This window comes from Parasteatoda tepidariorum, chromosome X1 (assembly GCF_043381705.1).
Source record: "Parasteatoda tepidariorum isolate YZ-2023 chromosome X1, CAS_Ptep_4.0, whole genome shotgun sequence".
NCBI lineage: Eukaryota > Metazoa > Arthropoda > Arachnida > Araneae > Theridiidae > Parasteatoda > Parasteatoda tepidariorum.
The window spans coordinates 12,713,666-12,739,310 of record NC_092214.1 but is presented as its reverse complement, the minus strand read 5'-3'; the positions used below and the strand labels follow the sequence as shown (position 1 = coordinate 12,739,310).

Here is a 25,645-nt window from a genome sequence, read left to right as displayed (position 1 = left end):
GAAATTGAATTATAATAAAAAGAAAAACGGCGTTTTGTGAGCTATTTTGAGATATTTTATAGGCATTATGCAAAAAATATATTTTTTTTACAGTAACTACATAGCAAACATCAGTAGACGTCCCCTGTTTAACGCATGAGTGTTTTTCGCCCTTTAGGTCAAAGTTAGAAAACTCATTCGATAAAAAAGTATTTCGAAAAAATGGTTTTTTCGATATTCTTAAAAGATTTCTTACAAGGCTTTTTTTAAAACTTTTATCTTTTTAACTTAAAAAATACGAGGATTCAGTAGTAGATACAAGATGTTGTTCATTGATAAAATGGGGTCAGAAATTTAATCATTTTACACTTTTAAAATAGTTTTTAAAATTATACACTAATATGAAGAAAAAAATAATACAATTAAATTTTAAGAGATCTATTCAAAAATAGCAAATACTAAGGCTCACATTTATTGACTAAACAGTTATTGAATTTTCCCAAAAGACTAACAGTAAAAGCCTTAAGGGTAATTATTTTAGAATACCCTGTTGTATCATTTCAACTGAAATCAACGACTGAAATCATCTCAGCAGAAAAGTTTGCTTTCTTAGAAGCGCCTAAAAGTTAACTATAGTATTAGTTCTTATTGTTAATACACCACTAAACAGGGGGAAATGCCTAAAAGTTAACCATTAGTACTTACTGTTAATCTACCACCAAACATGAGGAAATGCTTAAAATCAACTATAGTATTAGTACTTATTGTTAATCAACCATACCAAACATGAGGAACATTTTACATATTTATTTTTTATTAAAAAATAATATTTTATTAAAAATTGCTAAGTTTAATTACATATTCGCTATAATTAGATCTAATTTTCATTTCATATATTTGTTGTGTTCAAATAATTCCACGTACAACACAAAAAAAATTTTAATTTTTGTACTGAACAAATAAAATAAGACTTATGAAAAATAGTTTCCACCATTGGAGTTTCTGTAAACCTAATTTCTGGTGAGTAAATTGTTTACCACCAAAATTTCCAGTTACGTTATAAAATGATCGAAGGTCAAAATATTATGTTTAGTAACCTACTTTTATCAATACGCTTTTTAACGGCACATTCAATACAACCTATAAGAGTGGACATCAGGTGGCTGAGTCATGAAAAAAAAATTTTGAAAAATATTTTTCAATTTATATTTGAATACGCAAAATAATTTTTTTTTTGGCAGAGTCATTTATTTCTTTAGCAGATTTTGTTGCAAGGACTAACAATAGTCTATTATATGAATTGGATTCCATTTCATTCTGTCAAGTATGTGAACGGTTCAAAAAAGTAAAATTGGCTCAAAATTTCAAAAATAGTAAAAAATTATAAAAAAGAGGCATTTTTTTTGAAAAAAAATCTTCGTGGGGAAATTAAAGGCGGAACAATTATCACATTTTCTGAACTATACAAGAATATAGGAAGTGCCGCATCAAATCCGCTATTTAGATAGGGCTATCTTGAGTCAATATCATGAATGAAAAAAATTTAAAAATGTCGACTGCAAAAACAATACTAACTACAAACAAACTGTTTCAAATCTGTTTTGTGTCTGGCGAGAATGGATGCCTATTTTTGAGAAACCCTTAATTTTAAGTAAATGAAGTTTTTAAATTATCAAGTAAGTGGTATATATTGTTTTCAAAAATAAGAGTTTCTTACTTTTTCTTATGAATTGTCTGTTGTCAAAAATGTTTAGTAAAAAAGAAAAAAGATATTTTTAGGTTTCTTCATGCGTTCTTAGGACAGATTTACAAAATCTATGAGGTTGCCTTCCTTTGAAGAAGGTATATTAGGGCCTCTCGGACGAACGCTTTTAATTTAGCTTTACACTATGTTGGCCGCTACAAACGTTTTGTTTAAACTGTTGTTTTCTGCTTAAACCGAACTAAAAACCATGCAATGCGAAGAAGTTCATTCAACAACAAAAATAATTTTATTGCTTTTTGTTTAACATTATTGCATTTGTTCCATAAGAAAATATTTTTCCACTTCAAAATTATATTTATTTTAACTATACAATTTAAAACAAGTTAAATAATCAATACAAGTTCAAAAATATTTTTTTAAATAATATTAATAATAGGCTGAATTAATTCTATAATTGACCAAATTTTTTTGCTCACGGATCCATAGTTTCACGTAGAGCAAAATGCTCTTGATGCCACAGCTTTAAAGAGATAGTCTACTGCAAATGTTTGTTTTGATTTTGTGGTCATTACATTAGCGTTTTTAATTTACGGATTTTTGCAAAATCTCTCATTTTTACTTATGTACCATATTTGTACCATGTACATACTATGTTTGATATTTTTTCACGAACACGCATTTCACCAGAACTGACGCATGCGTCAAGTGTGACCTTAAAATTATTTGGTTTTTTTAGCTATTTTATGCTATTTTAGAATTAAGTTCAAAATGTAGAGAAAACATAGAAAAAATTACAGAATAATGAAAGAAGAGAAGAAGTAAATTATTAAAAGAAATAATAAAAAATTTAATAAAAATCAGGGGAAAAAAGATATAATTTCTTCATTAGCTCACACGATTATATCTGCAAAAAGTATTGCTTTCTAATATTGCATTAATATAGCCAAAGCAAAATATATCAATGTAATAATGTGAGCAGCACTAAAAATATTCTTGAAACAAAGTATAATAGAACACATTAAGTAATAAATATCGCGTGAAAAAAAACAGAAAATAAAATGTAAAGAAAAAATAGAACGAAATATAAAACGAAATCTATAAAGCGAGTAGCGAATCCAAATGAACTTACATAAACGGTTCAAAACTGATTGAAAATATTTTCGCAATAAGATTGCCAGATTACAAATATGACACGCAAATTGAGGTAAAAGCGTAAATAGAGGGTTTTGTTTCATAGCGCGTTTTTGCTGCAGTACTAAAGCACGTGTTTCATTTGTTAGTAACCAAGAATGGGCCCGAAAATGGATGTGTGCAAGGTAATATTATATTGGATAATTTAAAGAAGTTTATAGTTAATAAGGTTGATATTCAATTATGCAAATCTAATGGTTTTAGAAAATTAACTTTTATTTAAGAAAAAAAAGAAAGAAAAAGAGAGAAAGAAACATGAATAGCCTCCTTTGCACATATTTTAAGCCGCGAAATTGCCGAAATGGATTTGCGCGGATTTGCCAAATTTATTAAACAAATTAACAACGAAGTTTTTAGTAAATTTATTTACAATAACATACAAACAATAACATTAACACAATGATTTTATATAGAATTTAATTGCTTTAGTTGATTTTACACAGAATTTACATTGTTCTTTTTAACAAATTTTGATGTCTATTTGTTTTTCGGATAAATAAACATTACTACATATCTCATTACTATATATCATTTGATTAAAAATGCCATTTAAATAGATGTTTTTGAAAACATTAGAATTCCAAGCAGTTAATTTTTTTTATATTGAGACTAAAATCATTTCTTTTATCGTATAAATCAGCAAAGCAGATATTTTCTTCCTTTATAATTCCCGAATCCAAAAAATTAAAATTTATATTATCATCATGATTACGAAGCGGGATTAACTCCTCGGGGTAAGTATTATTTAATAAAATTGTATAATCTTTATAATTAAAGATAATTAAAACATTAATAAATCTAAAAATAAATTTAATATTTAGAGTATAATTTTTTTCTTAATCGTGCAAAAATAAGTTTGTTAAGAGAGGTGAAAAATTAGATCCTTGTGGTATACCGTCAATTTGAAGAAAAGATAATTATTAAAAAGACAAAAATTAATTAGAATTTCCCAATAATCAAAATCACAATTAAGGATATTTCTAAATTCGTAGTAATAATTCAAAAGGAAATCTTTTAGTTTAGAAAGGGGAATGCTCTTAAAAAGAGCTCAAATGCAAGCCAAGGTAGCTATTTACCGTAGCAGAACTATTTACCGCAAATCGAAGTCCGAGTCCGAGTTGTGAAGAAAACATGGCGTCATAAACTCAATTTACAGTCACCTTCAAAGTTTTGTGTCTTTTACCAAATTTCGGTGCAGTCATTTGCACCATGGAAGTATTTCTCGATCACACTTCACAACTTATGGTGTAACTAAAATAAAATGATCTCTCATTTAACTGAACTTTGGGATATTGAGAAACTTTGCACGAAGTACTGGTTAAAGATTCACCGATTTTTTTACAGCTTTAAATCGTCAAATATACGGAGAAAGTATGAAAAAAAGGATATTTTTTACTGACCCTGGATACTATTAGGGTACCGGATACTACGTAAGGTAATTTACATCAAATGATGACTAAATTTAGTTTTGTCTCAATAAATTTGCTTAATGGATTTAAATGAACTCTCTGGTTGAAAAAGTTACCCTTAGTTCTTGACTATTAAAGATTTCTATAGGTTACATTTGGCAACAAAAATAGGCATTTTTTTTAACATTAGAGCAAAAATTCATATTGAGTCATAAAATGCGTAAGAAGAGTCTTTCTGAAGAATGGGTGTCACTTAATGTCATCTTTTTTCTTTTTTTTCAATCCTTAAAAACCATATTTAAATAAAATTGGTGAATTTTTTGGGGGTTCAATAAAAGTATCTATCGTAAATATATTTACCCAAATAATAATAAATTTCAAAGAATAATATTTAAATTGGTTATATCCTGAGTCTCGTTTTTACACAATATTTGTTTTTTTTTTTAAAAAAAATAACTACACTAGAAAGACTTAATTTATTGCCCAAAAGTAGTCAAAATAACTGCATTGTGACTAATGTGTTAAGAAATTTGAATTTTCAATATTTTTTACAGTTATATTACAAGTTATTAGTAAATATTAACGGTAAAAAAATTATATGTTGCACAAAAAGTCCCAGATTCTGAAAAATTGTGTCATTATATACATCATTGTTTTTCTAATTGAAATTAAAAAGGACTTCCTTGGTCAATCTAGCATATATATTTATTCCTGATTTCTCTTTAAAATACATTAACTCTAAACATGAACTGTAAGATAATTCAAATTTTAAAATAGAATTATTTTATTATAAATTTTATTATTTTAAACAAAATAAAAATTACAAATCATTTTTGTAACAAAATCTCAGTTATTGAATTAAATAGAATGTTTATCTTAGAAGAAAAAATACAGTCTATTTCACCTCTTCTGGAAAAAAAGATTTTCTTTTAAATTGACAAGAGTAATGCCCATTAGAAAGGAAAACAAGCTCTGAAATAAAAAAAATGTTTCTCTTGTGTTAGCCAATTTGTTTTTTTTTTTACATCGAACACGCAAATAGCTTTCCTGTCATGCTCAATTTACGAACGTTTCTTTGGTACATTATGTAAGGCGTTCAAAAATACTTTAAATCTTTAAAATAGGAAATAAATAACGAATAGATGTTTTATGGAACAATTTCTGCATCTCTTACTTAATGTTTTTTCTCTCTTACTTCGACAAAAATTGCTTTTGAAATTGCAAATTCAGTCGAATATGTTATAATCTTTTTTTATGTCAAGCAGTTTTATTATAAAGTGTGTAGGGTTATAAAGTCTTACAATAGAAATTTCTTCTTTTAAGCAAATAAAATGCTGCGTCATTTTATAAAAGAATGTTTTCCAACTTTGTTAATTCATATTTTTAAAATTAAAAACAATTAAATGCTGAGCAAAAAAAAAATTAAAAAAAATTCACAAAATATTTTGCTTGACGTGCTTAAATTCGAACTAAACATAAAATTGCACATCAAATGAAATGTAATCATCTATTATTTAAATCAATCGTTTCCCAATAAAACAAACATTGGCACACGATACTTTTATCAAGGATATTCTTCTTTTTGCTTTACTTTTAGCAGTCAATAAGGTTTAGCAGCCAACAAAATTAGATAAAAATGCAATCATAAGTATGCATGATTTATAAAAAAATATATAATAATGATAATAATTCAAAACAAAAGTAAATGTAATGAGACAAGTTCTAGTGAATGTCTTTTTATTAAAGTTGTGTTTTTTTTTTGGGGGGGGGAGGATTTTAGCGGAAATTAAAGAAGCGCAATTGTAAAGAAAACTTTAGAATTTTTTTAAACATAAAATTGTATGTGGGGAGATAAGTTATAGACAATATCAACTTTCATCTATGAACAGGTACCCCAACATAGAATTGAGTTAACATGTCTTATATACTAGTGAATTGGAATTGTATTTTTGTAATGTTAGACACACTACAGTACACCCCCACCAGAATTATAGCTGTGATAGAATTCGATGAACTGATACCACTAGTTGATTCATTGCTGTTTTGTGAGAAGCCGGGAGAACTGCATTAAGATCACCGTACTTTTGAATGCTGATGGTGAGAGCTGTATTAAGTTCACGGGCGTGATATCTCCTGTGTTTCATTTAGCAGTCGAGTGTATACGTTGTGTGTGATTGAGACTGAGTAGCAACAGCGCGAGGAGGTGGATAATATCACATTCACAAGTAGCAAGTCGAAAGTTCAATGTGGTTCATCCATAGAAGTAGGCGTGCTTAATTCGAAGTGGGAGTTTCTGTCAAGGTAGGCATGTTCACATCACGTCCGAAGGTCACCAGTGTGGGGCGAGTGTTAACGTCAAAGTCAACCTTCATCTATGAAAATGTACCCCACATTAGAATATATTATTGAATTGGAATTGTATTTTTTTAGTGGTAGACATATTACATTGTGGTTTACAAATATCTAATAAGAAGAGATTTAGAAACTTATTTTAAATAAAAATTTTTGTTGCTAAATAAAGTAAAATCTAAAAATAGTGAAAGATTGGTGCAAGGTTGCCTAAACTTTCTACGGGAGAAAGATTTCTTTTGAAATCCAACTTGCACACCTTATAATAACGATGGCTAGAAACTTACTCAAATTTCTTAATTTGTTCACTAATGAAAATAAAATCCGTCAATTATCTTTTTAGGGTTCTAGAAACTTATCTGCAACGCTTACTCAAATTTCTCAATCATTTCCTTCAAATAACAAATGTAAATGAAATCTACTAATTTTTTTTCAAGAAGGCAAGAAATGTGATTGTCACGCTTACTCAAATATCTTAAATTATTTTTCTCAAGTCACAAGCGGAAATGAAATCTACTAATTCTTTATTTTCTATTTTTAATAAACGACTGAAAAATATTTATTATTATTTTATAAATATATTTGTTTTCACTGTGAAATATTAATATTTTTGGAATTTAATGAAATTAATATGACTGTTAAAAATTCCGTGCACCAAAAATCTGTATTCATAAAATGAAGCTTTCCATATTTTGGTATTTTCACTAGCTAGAAATATCAGTGGAAGGTTGCACCAAAAGTAAGCATAAATGAAACACACATTTTTCTTTCATAAACCATTATTAGGTAAGCGCTCAATTGCAAGCTAAGGTTACCAAACCATTTATCGGAAGTACGGTCTATCAAATTTAAAAATTGAGCATAAAGGAAATGATTAATGAAATAAGTTGATACTTGAAACAACATGTCGTCCCGAAACACCGAGACAGAGTGTAAAGAAACAACACTAATATTATTCACTTTAAAGTCAAAATTTTATGTCTTTTGCCTAATTTTGGTGCTGTCAGTTGCACCATGGAAGTATTTCTCGATCCTACTTCTCAATATATGGTGTAACTAAAATAAAATGATTTTTTATTTAACTAAACTTTGGGATAATGAGAAACTTTGAGATTTACAGAGTTTTTTTACAGTGTATAAAAGCATTTTATTTAGAAATAACTACTTTTTAATAGTATTTTGAAGAAAAAAAACTAGAAACTGAGATATCTTTAGCGGAATCCATCTGGAAGAAAAATGTATTTGTTTTTCTGATAAATAGAAATTGTCATCCTAATTAAAGTAAAAATTTCAACTCAAAATAGAGTTTTAAAAAGAATTTTGTGCAGGTGTATGTCCTGTCTTATGCAATGGACATGGAAGGTATATCCATGGAGTGTGTAGATGTGAACCAGGATGGAAAGGTTCTGAATGTAACATTCAAGCAACGGATTGTGAACTTGCTGATTGCAATGGACGAGGGAAATGCGTAGATGGTGTTTGTGTATGCAATATTGGTTACAAAGGATCATTCTGTGAACAAGGTAAGATTTCTATCCAGTTACATTTCTACGTTCCATAGTCCTACTTTATACATGATTTTATTAGTTTTCATATTTTGTATTAAAATAAAATGAACCAACATAATTTAATGGGGAGCCTTAATAGAAAATTATTATTTCAAAATCTATGATTTCAAGATTCTGATGATTGAGACACCAAATATAAATTGTCGTTCTAATAAAATCATCACAATTTAAGTGAGAGATACCCACCCAACCAATCAAGCCTTTATTAATCATTTAACAATAAATATTATGTTTTAATCCAAGACGAGGAAGTTCCCCCTTACGCAATAGGTCACCCTTGAACTAAAGACGTCGATCTCCTTCAAGAAAATCTGTAGAAAACTAAGGCAAGCAATTAGAAGATGATATCAAAGAAAGAGTTCTTTACCTGAAGAAAATTCAGTTGTTTTCCAATCTGAGGAGACAACGTGATCACTTTTTTAAAGAGACATAAGCGCAATAAGTAATTTAAGATTTTAATTATTATTTATTGAATGCTCTCGAAGTTTCATTCTCTTACGTTCATTTATTTTATTCTATTGTATGTACATGCTTTTCAAGTTGTCATGTTCTTTTCTTTCTAGAAGTTTTTCAATAAATCTGTTCTGCGTCAATTTCATTTTTTTCTATATTAAAAAGTTAACATTTTAAAGAACGAATTTTTTTAAAATGATTGCATTATTCTATTTTTTAAAGATTTAACAAGCAAATTTTTAAAGAAATTTACAACTTAATTATTCTAGATTACAAAAATTGAAAGGAAGGATTCAGTGAATATTACTGTCCGGTGTTCTTTAGTTCTAATTGTCATCAATCAAAACTTTAAGACGTATATATAGTTGTCTTTAAAAGGAACAATTTAAAAGCTTTTTTTGATGGTAGCCAAACATTAACACACTATAATAACTTGAAATATCTTTTGATGTAGTGGACTGCCTTGACTCTACTTGCTCTGGTCATGGAGTGTGTGTAGGAGGAGAATGTTGGTGTAAAATAGGCTGGAGAGGAATAAATTGCAGTGAAGCAGATGGTAGATTAAGCAGATGTTTTCCAGATTGTTCTTCTCATGGTGTTTTTGACTTAGATTCAGAAAAGTGTATATGTTTTGATCATTGGACAGGAGCTGATTGCTCCAAAGGTCAGTATTTTAGTTGCTCAGACATTCACATGCATTCTTACATTTTAAATCGATATTTCATACGACAAGCATGTCATTCAAAATGATGAAGGCGTCTTCGAGCTCCATTACTGAAAATAGCACATACTTTTACAAAAGGTTTAAATAAATTTAATTTTACTAATTATGTATAAAATATTTGTTAATTAATTGTGAAATAAATTGATATAAAATACATAAAGATTTCACAAAGTTATTCTGGCTATTATTATTAGCAAAGTAAAAATTCCATGACTAATATTTACAAGTTTTTGTTGCGAATACTATACTGATTCCATTCCAATAATTATACTGTGCTAAACCCTGAAATAACGTTTAACCATTTTTCGCATATTATGAGTATTAAAACGATATCAAGTTTATAATATTTAAATGCAACATAACGAAGTCTTTATGCTGGAGAAACCGGAAGGTGAACTTTTCTCATAACTGATTCAGCTTCATCCGACCATATTTTTAGTCCTCTTTGGCTGAGCTATTTAGGACAATGTTGCAATGTCTGGAGAGTGTGATGACTCTTCTCATACAACTGATTCAGCTTGATCTGACCATAGTTTTAGTCCTCTTTGGCTGGCCTATTTAGATCAATGTGGCAATGTTTAGAACATTGTCTGAACGATATGATAAATCTTCTCATACAACTGATTCATCTTCATCCAACCTTATTTTTAGTCGTCTTTGTCTGAGCTATTTAGAACAATGTCTAGTTGAATGAGTATCAGAATATTTCAGATCATATTTTATTAAATTTCTACATCAATGGGTGAATTTTGAGTTCGAGACTGTTTTAAAAAATGTTGTAGCCATCTCAAATTGGGAATTAAAAAATCAGAATCATGTTTCGATTGTGCTCTTTATAATTTGCCTTGAATTCCTAAATAATTTAGTTCACATGTTTCAGCAGTTGAAACAATTTTAAATGACATTATATTCATTTTAGGATTTCAAACATTAAGTAACTTTGGTATCTATGCCTGATAATATTTGATATGATACTACGGTTTGTTTTCGAAACAAATTGACCTTGAAATTTGTCTAAACAATATTATAACTTATTTTATTTAATCAATTGATGTGTTTTATGAAAGAAAATCAGACGCGCATTTATATTTACTCATAAATTTTAAAAGTTAAAAATTATATTATCATAAGGGAAAAAAAGTCATTCTACTTGATTCATATATGTTGTTGCTGTTGCTTATCCCCTTGGTCAAGAGCCCTAGACCAAGTCCAGAAGATCATGTCGCATCAGCAAGTCACAGACAGTCTCTCCATCACTCATCAGTTGCCTCACAGAGACACCAATGCAATCCAAAAGATGAGAAGCGAAGGCCGAGCAATTACAATGGGCATAAGTCTTTTCTTTCGCTCTGAGGGTCAAACACTTTATATGGCCGGTCCTAAGACTTGACAAAGCTGTTTGAGCAAATGCACTGCAGGGATAATCCGGGGCATACCAATCATGATCTGGTGGGTGCTTCCACGCTGAATTTACCCTAGCTAACTTCAGGGAGTGAACCTCAGACAGTTTAGAGGAAGTTCTCTCCCTTCCTCGGCAAGCCGATCAGCAATCTCATTCTCATAAATACCCACATGGGAGGGGATCCACTGCAAGTGCACCGAGCCGATCTGAGACAAAGTAGTCAATTTGATAACGATTTGATTCAAATCTAACTCTTAAAACGTTTTTGGTGAAGACTGAATAACGTTGTTCGCAACAGCCATATTGTTTTTCGTTAATTGCATTGTAAAAACTATAATGTAATTCCTAATCAAATTTGGTGTTAAAAAAACCTTTAAAATTGCGTGCTATTTGAAATTTATTTCGAATCGAGCGTCCATACCCTTGTTAGAAATTGTTTTTAAATCAAAAATCCAAAAAATGAGAAAGCTTACATCATGAGCAGATGCTTTTAATATTTTCATGAATTATCTTCGCCAACGTTAGCGTATATTTAAAAAGAGCCGGTTATTTTTTGTTTACATTCTAGCAGAGAAGATGAAAGTTTAATTTCGCCTCGCACGATTCACAGAATTCCACAGAGATGACATTTATATTTTTTTAAGATTTACGCAATACAACTGTATAAACTAATTTTATAATAATTAGTTTTTAGTCGCTTTGATTTTAAAGCCTAGCTCGTACTCAATGCTGTGTGTATGTTTGATTAACAAGCTACTAGTTAATTTTATTTTAAGAAATAGTCTCCATTTATATCTTAAATTAATGATTCTTGCTTTATATTGTATCGTATAAATAACTTTATCGGTTACTATGTGTATCATAACTTACTGTCATTGCAAATTTTAGTGTCACTAAATGAGAGAAATGGTTGCATCATCTTTACAAAAAGTAGTGTAATGAAAATCTTCGTGTTATGTGAACCAAAAATTAGGTGTGATATTTCATTACACCGATTTGGTGGAAGGAAGTTGATATACACTAACATTTTTACAGCCCAAGTCAAAATTCTTGATGGCCCCATCAAAAAATTTTGACGGTTTTTGTTGGTTTCAGTGCGATTCATGATGGTCCAACATCATTTGATGGTCACCATAATCCATCATTTTCCATTACGTGTTCATGGTTTTTGATATGCCTACAAACTTCCATCATTCCATGATGGAAATTGCTACTTTAATACTATGATGGTTAACCATCAAAAGAAGTTTGACTCACATTGACCAACAATCCATGATGATCCGCGATGGTTCACGATGGTTCCTACTATACATTTTCATGATGGTTGATTGGGAATTCTTGTTGGCTCTCAGATATATACCATCAATCAATTTAATACAATTTGGGTTTCTTTATGTTGAACCATCATAAATCAGTCCAAATTTCTTCATTGGGATGATGGTTGTTCACTATCGTTCCAACATTTGATTTTCTGAAATGCTATGATGGAAATTCGTGATGGTTCAACATTAACAAACCATCAAAACAAGTTGCTGGTCTTATGTTGGACCATCATAAATCAGTCCGAATTTCTACATTGGGGTGATGGTTACTTATGTTGGTTATCATCGAAAAATATAATGGTTCACGATGGAATTATTAATGGTTACCATCAAGGATATATTTGTCTATCAATGGAAAACCATCAAAAATTTTGACATGGGTGTGCATAATGCGCCAAAACCACCCTAAATAACTTTTGATCAAATTATCGTACTAAATTTTAATGGATCTAAGGGGTGACCTCAAATATACTAATTAATAAATGCAGGCAACGTTCTAAGCTACGACAAATGTACTTTTCTGAATAAACCTTTTTTCGATGGAATCAGATATATGACCCCCAAAATATAGGGGACAATTTGGGAATTCTGGTCCCAATATTTTGGTCAAGAAAGCGCTTGACCTCCTTATTGTATCCTTATTAAGTTTTATTAAATTTTACTTTTTGCTTATTTCGCTATATCTCGAGAACTTTTTAAGCAAATTAAAAAAAAAATTTTTGCACAATTATAAAATTCGTTCATTGAAATATAATTCCATGTAAAAAATGACTTTTAGTAAATATTTATTATTTTTTGTTATTTTATTTAAGAATGAGAAAAAAAATTGAATTGTAAGGTGCACAATTTTTGGCATCATTTTAAATAATGTAATTTTATATGGCAATATACAAAATTTGAGCAAAATTGGTTGAATAGTTCGCTAGAAATTGGTTGTATTCCTGGCAACTTCAAAAACGTCAGACACTTACGATTTGATTTCTCAGGAACTATTATACTATATAGGAAACTATATAGGAAAATACAAAATTTGAGCCAAATTGGTCAAATAGTTCCTTGGAAATCAAATCTTAAGTGTCTGACTTTTTCGAAGATGTCAAGAATACAACCAATTTCTCACGAACTATTCAACCGATTTTGCTCAAATTTTGTATTTTGCCATGTAAAATTATATTCTTTAAAGTTATGCAAAAAATTTTATACCCAACGATTCAACCATTATTAAATAAAATAACTAAGAATAATAAATATTTAATAAAAGTTTTTTTTTGCATGGAATTATTTTTGAATAAACAAATTGCATAATTGTGCGTAAAAACTTTTCAATTCGCTTAAAATTTTCATTGATTTTACATTAAATCTTATAGTGCTTCCAATAATTTGGCCAGAGAATGATAAAAATGTATTTTAAGCGTTTTGAAAACCTTTTTAGAAAGTTTATATTTTCAAACCTTTCTAACAAATGATTTCCTTTTAGCTAAATGTAGTTTAGATTGTGGAGTTCATGGTCGTTGTGAAGAAGGACGTTGTCACTGTGACCAAGGTTGGACAGGTCACAAATGTGATCTGCGTACATGCGATCCGCGTTGCTTAGAGCATGGTCAATGTAACAACGGAACTTGTGTTTGTATTCAAGGATGGATGGGAAGACATTGTAGTTTAGGTATATTTTGTTTTCTTTTTTATTCTTAAATAAATAAATAAGGAAGATGAAGAAAATCAAATACTTTTGTTCTCCTTTAAGATGGATGTCCAAAGGGTTGCAGTAATCATGGTCAATGCTCAAAAGATGTTAATATTTGGACTTGTAGATGTCACGAAGGTTGGGGTGGACAAGATTGTAGTGTGCCTCAAGAAAAAAACTGTAATGATGAAATTGATAATGATTTAGGTAAAGTGTCATTTCATTTTATAATTGTATGAAACGTCTCTATAAAATGACTAAGAAGTATTATATACTTTCCCTAGGCATTGTATATAATACCCAGACATTCTATAGAAGGACAAATGATATTAAGGCAAAGTATGAAAAAAACATCCTAATGAGGTTATTATGTAAATGATGCGCATTTATGATGCACAAAAATAATGAGAGTGCCATTAAAAAAAATTATTCAAAATGCGTAAAGAAAAATGAAAGTTGTACGAAACATAATTTATGCCTTTCTTATTAAGGGAAACAAAATTTTCATATAAAAATTACAAAATTAACCTACTTGTTGCAACATGGCAGGCTTGAATGACACTTAGAATTAAATTTCATTACATTACAAAGCGAATCGGAGATATATTTTATACTTTTTGGGTCTTTATTTGGCATTCTATAGAATGCCTAGAAAATGTGTGAAATATAGATTGTTTCAAACATTGGCGGTTAGTTTTAGGCATTCTATACAATGCCTAGGCATTCTATAAAATGCCGGATTTCAAACTTTGCCAGTAACATAATCATGAGAAAGCAATCACTTTTAAAGACGCATTTGTTTCTTTATAAATTAAAATGTGATTTGGTAAAGGAAAACAGGGTTGTTTTTATTATCATAAAAACATTTTTGCAAACTTTTAACTGCTATGTTGTTACTAACTAGATTTATATTATTGTTACTAATCATTGTAATCAAACTTTTGTTACCGATCATTGTAATCTGATCATTAGCAATAATTGTTATTAGATCAATCTGTTAGCAATAATTGTTATTAGACTATTGTCACTAATTTGACTCATTGTTTCTTGAATGAGATCTCTAAGATATCATGTAATAACTCTTAACAATAACTAAAGAAAAATATAGGCTTTTACGAAATGATCTGGATGAAGATAATAAGCAAATATTTTGTTTATCTATCAACAAGGCTATATTAAGTATAGATGTAAGCATGCTTGGTTAAAAAATGTTCTACTTAACCAATGCAAGAAAAGAGATAATTTGTTCTTATACTGAGACGCAATTAAAAAACATTGGTTGGGAGAACATAGGAAGTAATATCATTAAAATTATCAAAAGAACGAAGTTTTGACGATAAAGAATATAAAATTCAACGCTGTAGGTGAATCTGTTTCATTTAGCAAAAAGTACTTTCCTAGTTGTGACTTGTACTTTTTCACCCATACTGCAGTACGTCAAGTACCTTGAAAGAAGTAGACGCCCAATGTATGGTGGTATTATATTCCAATGACTGAAGGAAGGACTGGTGAAAGACAAACATGTTGTACATTCTGCTGTTTGACCATTCCACCTACTCATCACAATTATTGCCTTGTTATCATCGATATTGATATCATCGATATTTTTCTATAACTTGGAACATGTCATTTATGTATTTGTTTATGGCATTTCCTTTAAATTCACCATAACTTTAGGACCAAAACGATTGTTTAGGTTCTTGTAATACAATTAGTACGAACTTTCTACAAACTTTCCATCTGCGTGAATGCTCATTTGTATCATATAAGAGTGCTGCAGTTTTGATTATAATCCTAACCGATGTTGCAACGTTTTTATATCTAGTGTTCCTTTTGACATAATCTCATTCTGAAAATCACTTTGATCCGTACAAAAAGTGCAAGAGAGGTTGTACTTATTCTGTTCAATCATGAGTTTAAAGTTTTCTCGAAATTCTCGTATCACATGCCGAGGAGATATCTTAGGAAATACACTGGTGTAAGAAATTAAGAGAATTTGCAGACTGAGTCCATTATCTCTAGAACTGCTGAACCCATTTTAATGAAATTATGTGAACATACATTGATACAATACAAAACAAATAACTATTCAGCAATTGTAATACATGCACATGATCGTGCATAACACTCGTTGCAGTCGAAAGGTAGGAAATCGACACAAGACAATTCAGGCCAATTGCCACAAGGAATGGGGAACTGCCTTATTTCAAGTATGAAATCACGCTGCAAGTCCTTTATATCTGTAAAAGGAGACCATACCCCCTATTAACCCAAATTTTTTTCTAATATTCTGCTACCGCTGTTTTATACCTTCCAACTAAAACGAGTGTTACGCACGATTATGCGGGTGCATTACAATTGTTGAATGGGTATTTGTTTTGTTTTATATCAATATATGTACATATCAAATTTCATTGAAATCAGTCCAGTAGTTCTAGAGATAATCGACCAAGTCTGCTAATTCTCTTAATTCCTAACACCAGTGCAAATTCCTTTGCTTTACAAAATGCGTCCTCTTGTGGCTGATAATTCTTTTATCGGTTTTGAAAATTATCATAAAATGCGTACTTGCTCGAAAATCATAAAGACCGCTTTCGAGCGCTTTATTCAGAGTTCATCTTTTCAAATCTCTGTCATGCGCAGTTTCATAGGCCCTCTAAGACGAGACCTTACCAACGGTACAACTTTCATCGAAATTCAGAACTGGCATTTGGGGTACTTCTCCGTTCACCAGTATTATTTTAAGCTCTTAAGAACATATAAATTGCTCTAATAAATAATATAAAATGATTTATTTCTAGATGGCCTAGTTGATTGCGCAGACAGTGAATGCTGCTCCAAAGGTCAATGTCAGGATAGTTTAATGTGCATGTCTTCACCAGATCCATTGGATATTTTGTTAAGAAAACAACCTCCTGCTGTTACCGCATCTTTCTATCAGAAAATGAAATTTCTCATTGAAGAACAAAGTGTCCAGAGTTATGCACACAAAGATGAATATTCAGAAAGGTATACATTCTATCTTATTCAAATGAATTCATCATTTCAGACGGACTCTTTCTTAAGTATTTCAATATGACAATTCTCATTTCAATATGACGATATTTCTTTGCTCTAGACTTGCTTATAGATATGAACTAAAGTACTTGCATTTGAGAGTCAATATGCTCATAATATTGTTTCAGAGAAATCACCATAACACAATATTTTGCACCATTATTATTGTCAAATGATTTTTTTTACTCAAACTCTTATAGAAATTACTCAGGCATTCCAATAATAGGGTCAAAAATAGATTAAAATACTTTTTCAGGTGGTTATTTTAACTTTTTAAGAATGATCAGGTTCATCATCATTGACCACCAATAATTGCTTTCTTTTTACGGAAATGTTCAATTTAAAATATGATTTCCAGAATTAAATTAATATAAAGGACATTGTTATATCCGAAATAAATATATAAATTTAAGAAAATATATGAAAAAATAATAAAATTGCCAAATGTTAGATAATGAATTTTTCATGAAAGTGTATTTTTATGTTATAGTATTAAAGTTTTTATGTTATTATACGCGAAATGTATTAAAATATAATGCTTTTGTCTTACGCTACTCGTTATTTGATTACAATATATTTTTTAATTACTTCCTTACAAAAACATTATTTCTCACGTCTACTTTTTAATTAATGAATGCAAGAGACTTTTTTTCAAAACTAAAATTGAAACCTCTTTTTAAACCTCTACTTTAAAAATACAGATAGAAAAATTTTAAAAACCAACTTATACGATACAATTAAATTTGGAGTTTTTTTAAATTATAACTGAAATGTTTAGGCTCTTTTTTTCATTAAATTTAACAGAGATTTATTTTAACGAAAATATATTTCTCCGAATAAATCATTAAAAAAGCAATTAAAATGCAATCATTAAATCCATTTTATACTCAGATACGTTAAATGAGACTATAAAAGCAAATAAGTAGGATTTTTGAGTAGTAAATTTTTAGATTATATTTAAAAAGCTTTATCCTCCTTTTTTTCAAAAAAAAAATAAAGCTGGAACTCATTAGAATTGCTTCATTTAACAATTTTTATTTCCATCTGCTGCAGCAAAATTAAAAAAATGGATTTAGTATTTGTAAAAAAAAATCGAAAGATATATTTTAATATAAAAAATTAAATGCACTTCCACAAAATAATCGTTAAAAAAATCTGCCTTTAAATGTGAGTTAATGACAGAGTTTTCCAACGTGAGATTATAAAAAAAGGGAACGTTGCTTAAGGTAAATTTTTTTTAATTAAAATCCTAAAATTCTAAATATTCTTGTTTAAAGCTTAATTCTTACTATAGCTTACTTAAAGCTATAGCTTGATAGTGTCTATATATGTTGTCTTTCACCTTTTATCAGCTCATTCAAAAGACAGATTTCCTGATTTGAGTTTTGTAATTTTTTTGATTTCAGATTTTTTAAGATTTGTAACTAAAATCTGAAAAAAAATTTTTTAAAAAAAGACAATGAAGTAGAACCAAAAAATACTGTTTAATATTGAATGTTAAAAGAAAATTTCTAAATATTTTCTTACTTAAAGCTAAATTCTTACTACAGCTTACGTAACGTTATAGCTTGTATGTTGTCTTTCACCTGTACATTTTATCGGCTAATTTAAAGGATAGATTTCTAAATCTTAAAACTATTTCAAACTAAAATCTTAAAACTATTTCAAAAAGACAGTAAAATAGAACTAAATATATTATTTACTAATGAATGTTTGAAGAAAAATTCTAAATATTCTCACTTGAAGCTTATTATAAATAACAAATTCATACCTGGACCTCAGACTTCCGAATTTGCATGTAAAATGCAAATTAATAATTTGAAAATAATAATTGAAACAGAAAAATTTTAGAATTTGAAAATTAATCTCTGAAAATGAATTTTATTTGTCTCGCACATATAATTTATTCAAATAAAAAAAGGTTAAAATACTCAAAGCGTAACAAGAAACATTTCAGTTTTATTTATTTTTTTTTTGGTATTTACTTACGGTTTCGTCAGTCAGTATACGAAAAAACTATTATAACTTCATTTCTAAAAGTTGATATCAAGAATTTAAAGTAAAATCAAATAAACTAAGGTTAAAATATGAAAAAGTGAAGAATGCTGCTGCAATATGTGCTATCTTGTAATGTGTTTCTAATAATGCATTTTAACTCATCTCATTTGAATATCCACAATTCGGCCAAGATATAATGAGCCAATTAGACCAAGAATCATGAACTATTTGTAAATTTTTGTGTGAGAAAAAAATAATGGTGTTTGGTTGTAAATTAGGTAATTAATTTGATTCGCTTATCAAGAAAACGATTTATTAAAAAATTCAAAAAATTTTGATATTTCTATGTAGTATATAAGTTTCAGTAAAATTACGCGAGTTTTATGTACTTTCTTCCATTTAAAAAAAATTTTTTTTTCATTAATTTCATCACATAAATTCTGTTTGTAATTTATTTACAATTATTATTGTTTGTAATTTATTCACAATCATTATTGTTTCTATCAAATTACATTATCCTAGAAATAAGTCAAATAAAAGCGTTCTAAACCATTTTAACTCAGCAACTGATAGGTCATTTGTAGATAATTCCAATGTATCATCCTGTTTTTGACTTTCATCTCTCTTCCCAAAATATATTCCTTCCAAAATCAATATACATATTAATATCCTTTGCTTAAAACAATAGTTTTCGTTTTACTTAAACTTGTTTGAAGTTTAAATTAATTATTTAATTTGAATTTTTGTTTGTAATTTATTCACAACTATTATTGTTTCTATCAAATTAAATTATCCGTGAAAGGAGTCAAATAAAAGCGTTCCAAATCCTTTTAACTCATCAACTGATAGGTAATTTCTACATAAATCCTGCTTTTGACTTTCCTCACTCTTTCTAAAATATATTCATTCCAAAATCAATATATCCTTTATTTAAAACAATTGTTTTCTTAAATTTGGGAGATTTATAAATTTTAAATAATCTCACGACCCGAGTCCTACATATAATAGTATCCAAATTTTTTTAAAAAAAATATTAACCATTAAAATATTATTATATTATTTAAAAAATAGTATGACATAAAAATAATTATTATTAAAATTTATCATGAAATAAAAAATATTACATCTTTTTTAAAGGCGCAATTTTAGGAATATATAAAATTCTTAGAAATGTTTTTTTGAAAAATCTTATTATATTCTTCCTTACTTGTGTGAACTGTATATTTTTGCGCAGGTGACCAAGCATTAAACTTTTCATATTACTATCAAACATTTGTTGTTTTGAATTTGGACTTATGTAAATCTACATTATTTTATAATTGAAATATGATATATTTATGTTGTATGTTGTGTTGTGTTGTCCTGTGTCCAACTGTCCGTCAGATCACACGGAGTATGTCTCGATATCCCGTCCTGTCACCAGGCAGCCTGTGTTCATTCAATCAGTGTCTCAGTGATATTTAGCCCCAGTTTTATTGTGGACACATCTGCCAACTTGTACGGTTACTGAAAGATTTCTTAATAATTAAACATTGAAGAGATAGATCATATTTACATATTTTTTAATTATTGATTTGTTGTGGTAGCTTGAAATTCTTTTTTAAACTTTAAATTGAAGATTTAATACGTCAAACCGCTATAACGTTGCTACTATTAAGAGTTCTTTTTTCCGTACAAGTTTGCAGCTATATATATTCTGAATGTTTAAATTACGATAAAAATGAATAAGGAAAAATTTTTAAGTCTACATCTTACTTACCGAACCGATTAGGTCATTAATCAAGCAATGTATAATTTCGGAGGGATTTTTGATTCTCAAACCCTCCCCAAAACTACGCCACTGCGTATCCCTTCACTTCTTGGAAAAGTTTTGAAAGGCAGGAATGTTTTGAAACATCCAGTTTTTGAAGTACCTATGTGCGCCTTTCAAAACCATCCTGCCTGTTTTCAAAGACAGGATGGATTTGAAAGGCGCGCACATTTCAAAACCATGAACGGCAAGTAAATAAATGATTCAACAATTTTTAGGGGTAATGTTTTTATTCTCTCTTCATGTGAAAAGTAAAAATTTAACTAAGAAAAAGGAACAAAGATTTCATAATTTTGAATTGTAATTTGAATGAAATCATCTGTCCTGGTGTGTTAATGAGGGAAGTATATTTTGAATATTTCACTGAGATATCGATGGATGGCTCTTTTTATGTTATGTGTTGTCCTTTTTTGTGTGTTTGATTGAAGTGGACTGAAAGGGAATGTGTTGATAAAAGACATGTTAGAATAGAATTTAAAGTAAAGACTCTGCTTGAGAGGAAATTGAATGAACCTTTTGCTTATACCATTCTGGTTCACCTGTTATACCAGCTGTAAGCAAAAGGTTAAAGCATTTCTTGTGTCAACACAATGGCGGCCCTTTCCCCCCACAAATACGTGGGGCTGGAATGGGGTGCTGGTGACAGCGTCTTATATGTTTTATGTCTTCTCCCTCTTGTATGTGCTCGTCTTAATTTCAAAAAAATATCTGAATTATATTGTATGTTATTAATATTGGATTCCTTTGAAGTGTGTATGTGTGTGTACTTATACGTTGTTTCATGTCCTTCTGAAATGATAGCCAGTTCTGGAGTGCCTTCGTCAAGAGGTGAGTTTCTCTTTTTAAATGTTGATTCAATGCATGACGATACAAAACAGTCATGTACTACACAATAGGGTCTGGCTTATTCTCATAAGATGGCATATGCATAGAATTCATTATTTTATGACAATGGACAGTAGTATGTGTTTGTCATGATATGTCCTAGCTCCGTGTGATGTCATATTTTTGTGTATTAATTCATTCATTTTATTATTATAATTTAGCTCTCATTTTTTGTACACTTTGCTGTTAATGCTGAATCACAGTAGGTGTGTGTTTCTATGTATTGCAACAGGTATTTTTGTTTCGCTTATAGGTGTTGTTTTTGTGCATTTATTTATGAGTAGCATTTTATTATTTTTCTCAATAAACTATATTATTTATGCCATTATAATATGCCATCTCTACTTAAAGTTGCTTTACTATTCGTTCTTCAATATAAACTATTTAATCGACTGCAAGTAATAGAAACAGACAAATGTGTTTCGGTAAAAAATTGGCAATTATTTAGCTTTAAAAAAATTTATTTATATGGATTGACAAAAATTGCACCTGTAAAATAAATTCCTAAACCTGTAAAATAACCTGTAAAATAATCCTAACAAACTTTAACTAGTTTTGAATTATTAACGCTGATTTGGCTGTACAAATTCCTTCATAACCACAAAATGAGGTACATTTTAAGTAAAAAAATATCAAATTTTTAAAACAATGTCTGAGATATGTAAAATGTAGTTGATACAAATTTCCGTACTATAACAATTTCGTCGTATTATAATTTGATAATCGTATAATAAAGTTTTTTTTTCATCTCACACTCATTCACTCTGCGCTGCATCACATTTTAAATTATTTCTTTCGGCATAAAATGTTTTAATTTTGGGCTCAATGCTTTCTTTCGATAATTATGTTTAATACTCGTATACTGTATAAATGATTTAATATTATCTATGAATATTACGCTATTTATACTATTAAGTTCCGTTTTAGTGTTTTAGCGAAGTAATAATTTGAATCACAGAATGTTTGGTAATGAAATGCCATGGATTTTTAGGTTCGAAAATATTTTTTAAGGACAGTATTTAAAACGATATTTAAATAAGATTTGCCAGAAAAATGGATTTAAAATATCAAAAAGTGGACAGCAATCAAGCTTCATCTTTTCCATTGTATTTTAATATTTATCCCTAATGCAATTATTTCTGAAAATATACCGCAAGGATGGTTTTCACTTTCATAATGGAATATTAATAGTTACCCCTAATGTAATTATTTCTAAAAATATAATGCAAGGATGGTTTTCGCATAATACTTCCTGTCATTTAGTTTTTCAAATAATGTTATTGTGTTGCGTCTTTTAACGCTACTACAATGAATGCATTGGTGAGAAAATGTACAATAAATCTTAATTACACTGTAAAATTTCTGGAAATCTTTAACCAGTATTTGGTGCTAAGTTTCTCCATATCCCAATGTTTAGTTAAATGAAAGATAATTTTATTTTAGTTACACCATAAATTGTGAAGTATGATTAAGAAATACGTCCATGGTGCAACTGACTTCATCAAAATTTAGTAAAAGATACAAAATTTTGATGGTGACTGTAAATTGAAGTATATTTGTTTACGACGCGGTGCATCGGGACAACTAATTATTGTATTGAATAACTATAGTTGTATCAATTTAAGTAGGTGAATATCTTATTTGCAATAATTAAAATTTATTTCTTTTACATTTCTTTTTTAAATTTACTTGACGGTATAAAATAATTAGAGGTATGTCATAAATTAACCTACTTATGGTAAATAGTTTTGCTACTGTAAATAGCAACCTTGACCTGCATTTGAGAGCTCTAAAAATATCTAATAATGGTGCAATAAAAATCGGTGTCTTGTTTCTTCAAAGCACCTACATTTGATGCAACCTTCTACTGATATTTGGAGCTAGTGAAAATATCAAAATATGGTAAAATTGATCTCCATTTTATATAACCAGCAAATGAATACCAATATTTGGTGCCACATGGCTCGAAATTTTTACAGTGCAGTTGTAGAAGAAATCATTTCTGAATGTTTTATAAACCAATTATAGTTCATTTAGAATAATCTTGTTTTAATTTAAACTATGGGAAATTGGATCACTTATTCAAAAGTGTGCACAATTTTTCAAAAATTTCGACAACTTTTGCTACAAAGGAATGTTACAGGAAATGTTGCATTGTTGGAATATTGCTTAGTTAAAAATGTTTTTACAATATTACGCGAATTTCGAAGAAGTGAACGTTGACTTTGATGTGTTGTACAAAAAGTAATTTTTCAAAAGCAGTTAACTTCATTGTCCCAATACAAATAAATTCCCTGTATTTAAATAACTTGTTAGAAACACTTTCCTTTCTCTAAAAAATAATATTCATATTATTCTGGAGAACATCATTTTTGTGATAATGAATTCCGTAGGGGTTTACTCTATTCATTGTAATTTTACATTGACTGTATTCAAACTTAGTACTAATATTCTTTGTAAATAGTTTATTGACACTCATTAAGAAAAGTCCTTTATAAATGAACGAAGTGTCATTAAATGAAGGGAACTTATTTAACTATATTTTCATTGCTTTCTTTTTCATTAAAAATTGAAAAACATAGTGAACATAGCTTCTCCTACAGCTGGAGTATACATCAGATGTTTTTATTGAACTTAGCCTTTGAAATCAACCTCATAGAAATGTTAAGTTTTTAAAATTGAGCAATAAAATATTTGAGGGCAGGTAAAAATATTATTTTTCATTTTTGTAAATTACATTTATAATGTGTTACTAAACTTATATAACGAGTAGCACTTGTTATAACATATTGTGACTCACGCTTTTTAGAAAAGTTGCCTTGAAAGTTTGAAAACAACGTCATTCAGAGAAATTCGAGAGAAGTAAAATGTCACTTTATCATGAGAAATATTTAAAATTTCTGTCACTCACTTTATAAAAGACAGATTAAGAGAATGTTTTGCTCCAGCATTCCGTCAGAAATAGTTAAGTGATGAGTAGAAATGTCAGTATCTTCCTCGTATCGAATATTTATCCTTTTGATACTCAGTTAGTGAGCCTCAATTAATCTATATTTTTCCTATTAATCATTGCCCACCTAAAAAGGTGCTTCAAAATTCCACAATCATATCCCTCCAATGGTTATTACATATAAGACAAATATTAATTACCGAAATCACTCACCAGTTATTGATTACGGATTCCAAAACTCCTTACTTAATCCCTTTGCAAATAGATTGTTTGATCAAGGATACTGAAACTCCTTACTTAACAATCCCTTTGCAAATAGATGATTTGATCAAGGATACTAAAACGCCTTGCTTAACAATCCATTTGCAAAAAGCTTGTTTGATCGCGGATACTGAAACTCCTTGCTTAACAATCCCTTTGCAAATAGATTGTTTGATCACGGATACTAAAACTAAAACTCCTTGCATAGCAATCTCTTTGTCAAATAGATTGTTCGGATTGGGAAAACTCCAGTCTCAATTTTGACAAATTAACACTAACTTTTTCAACTTTTTATAGAGTTCTCTAAGACCAACTGTTTTTCGCGACCCTCTTCTTTTTTTCCTTTTTAGTAGATTGACAGAGTTTTGTCCGATGGACAAATTAACTCCAGTTGAATGTGTATCCTAATTCTATCTTATCAAAGAAATATTTTTGAAAAAGTAATTGTTTACCCCAAATACCTTAAAATCAGTGCTCAGATGGAGAGTATAATTTGGGAGTTTTTTCCGGTTAGATAATTTGAAACAATGAATTATTTAACTAAACTCATGTAATAACATTACTAAGACTATCTGTTCACGCCATTTTCTAGTGGTTTTGCATTAATAACGCTTTTTATGGTAAATTAGAATAAAACATAATAATAACATAAACAGTAAAACATAAATCAATATTAACTACTTATATTTATTCCAACTCAATTGAAGCCGCACTTTTTATTGGTTTTCCAGATGGTCAAGGTATAAAAAAATTGCTTAAGAACCTAAATCGTTTCAACGGTCATTTTTACCCGTCATCCCCATTTTTGATTTAAACTTGCTTATCAGAATTTAAGAACAACTTGAATCCTTTACAACCTTGAAAAATAGTAATTGTAAAACTAATTATATTTTATTGA

At 29.0% G+C, this 25,645-nt stretch overlaps 1 protein-coding gene across 1 annotated transcript in view; it reads left to right on the top strand.

Annotated features, from left to right (window-relative positions):
- The window catches only part of LOC107452026 (teneurin-m-like), a 124,419-nt gene that overhangs the window by 39,226 nt on the left and 59,548 nt on the right, over nt 1-25,645 (top strand). Inside the window, exons 8-13 of the mRNA XM_016068302.3 lie at nt 7,962-8,156; nt 9,109-9,318; nt 13,580-13,765; nt 13,847-13,993; nt 16,588-16,795; nt 21,453-21,479. Of these exons, the coding sequence (XP_015923788.3) occupies nt 7,962-8,156; nt 9,109-9,318; nt 13,580-13,765; nt 13,847-13,993; nt 16,588-16,795; nt 21,453-21,479 (973 nt within the window). The remainder of the gene's footprint in view (nt 1-7,961; nt 8,157-9,108; nt 9,319-13,579; nt 13,766-13,846; nt 13,994-16,587; nt 16,796-21,452; nt 21,480-25,645) is intronic.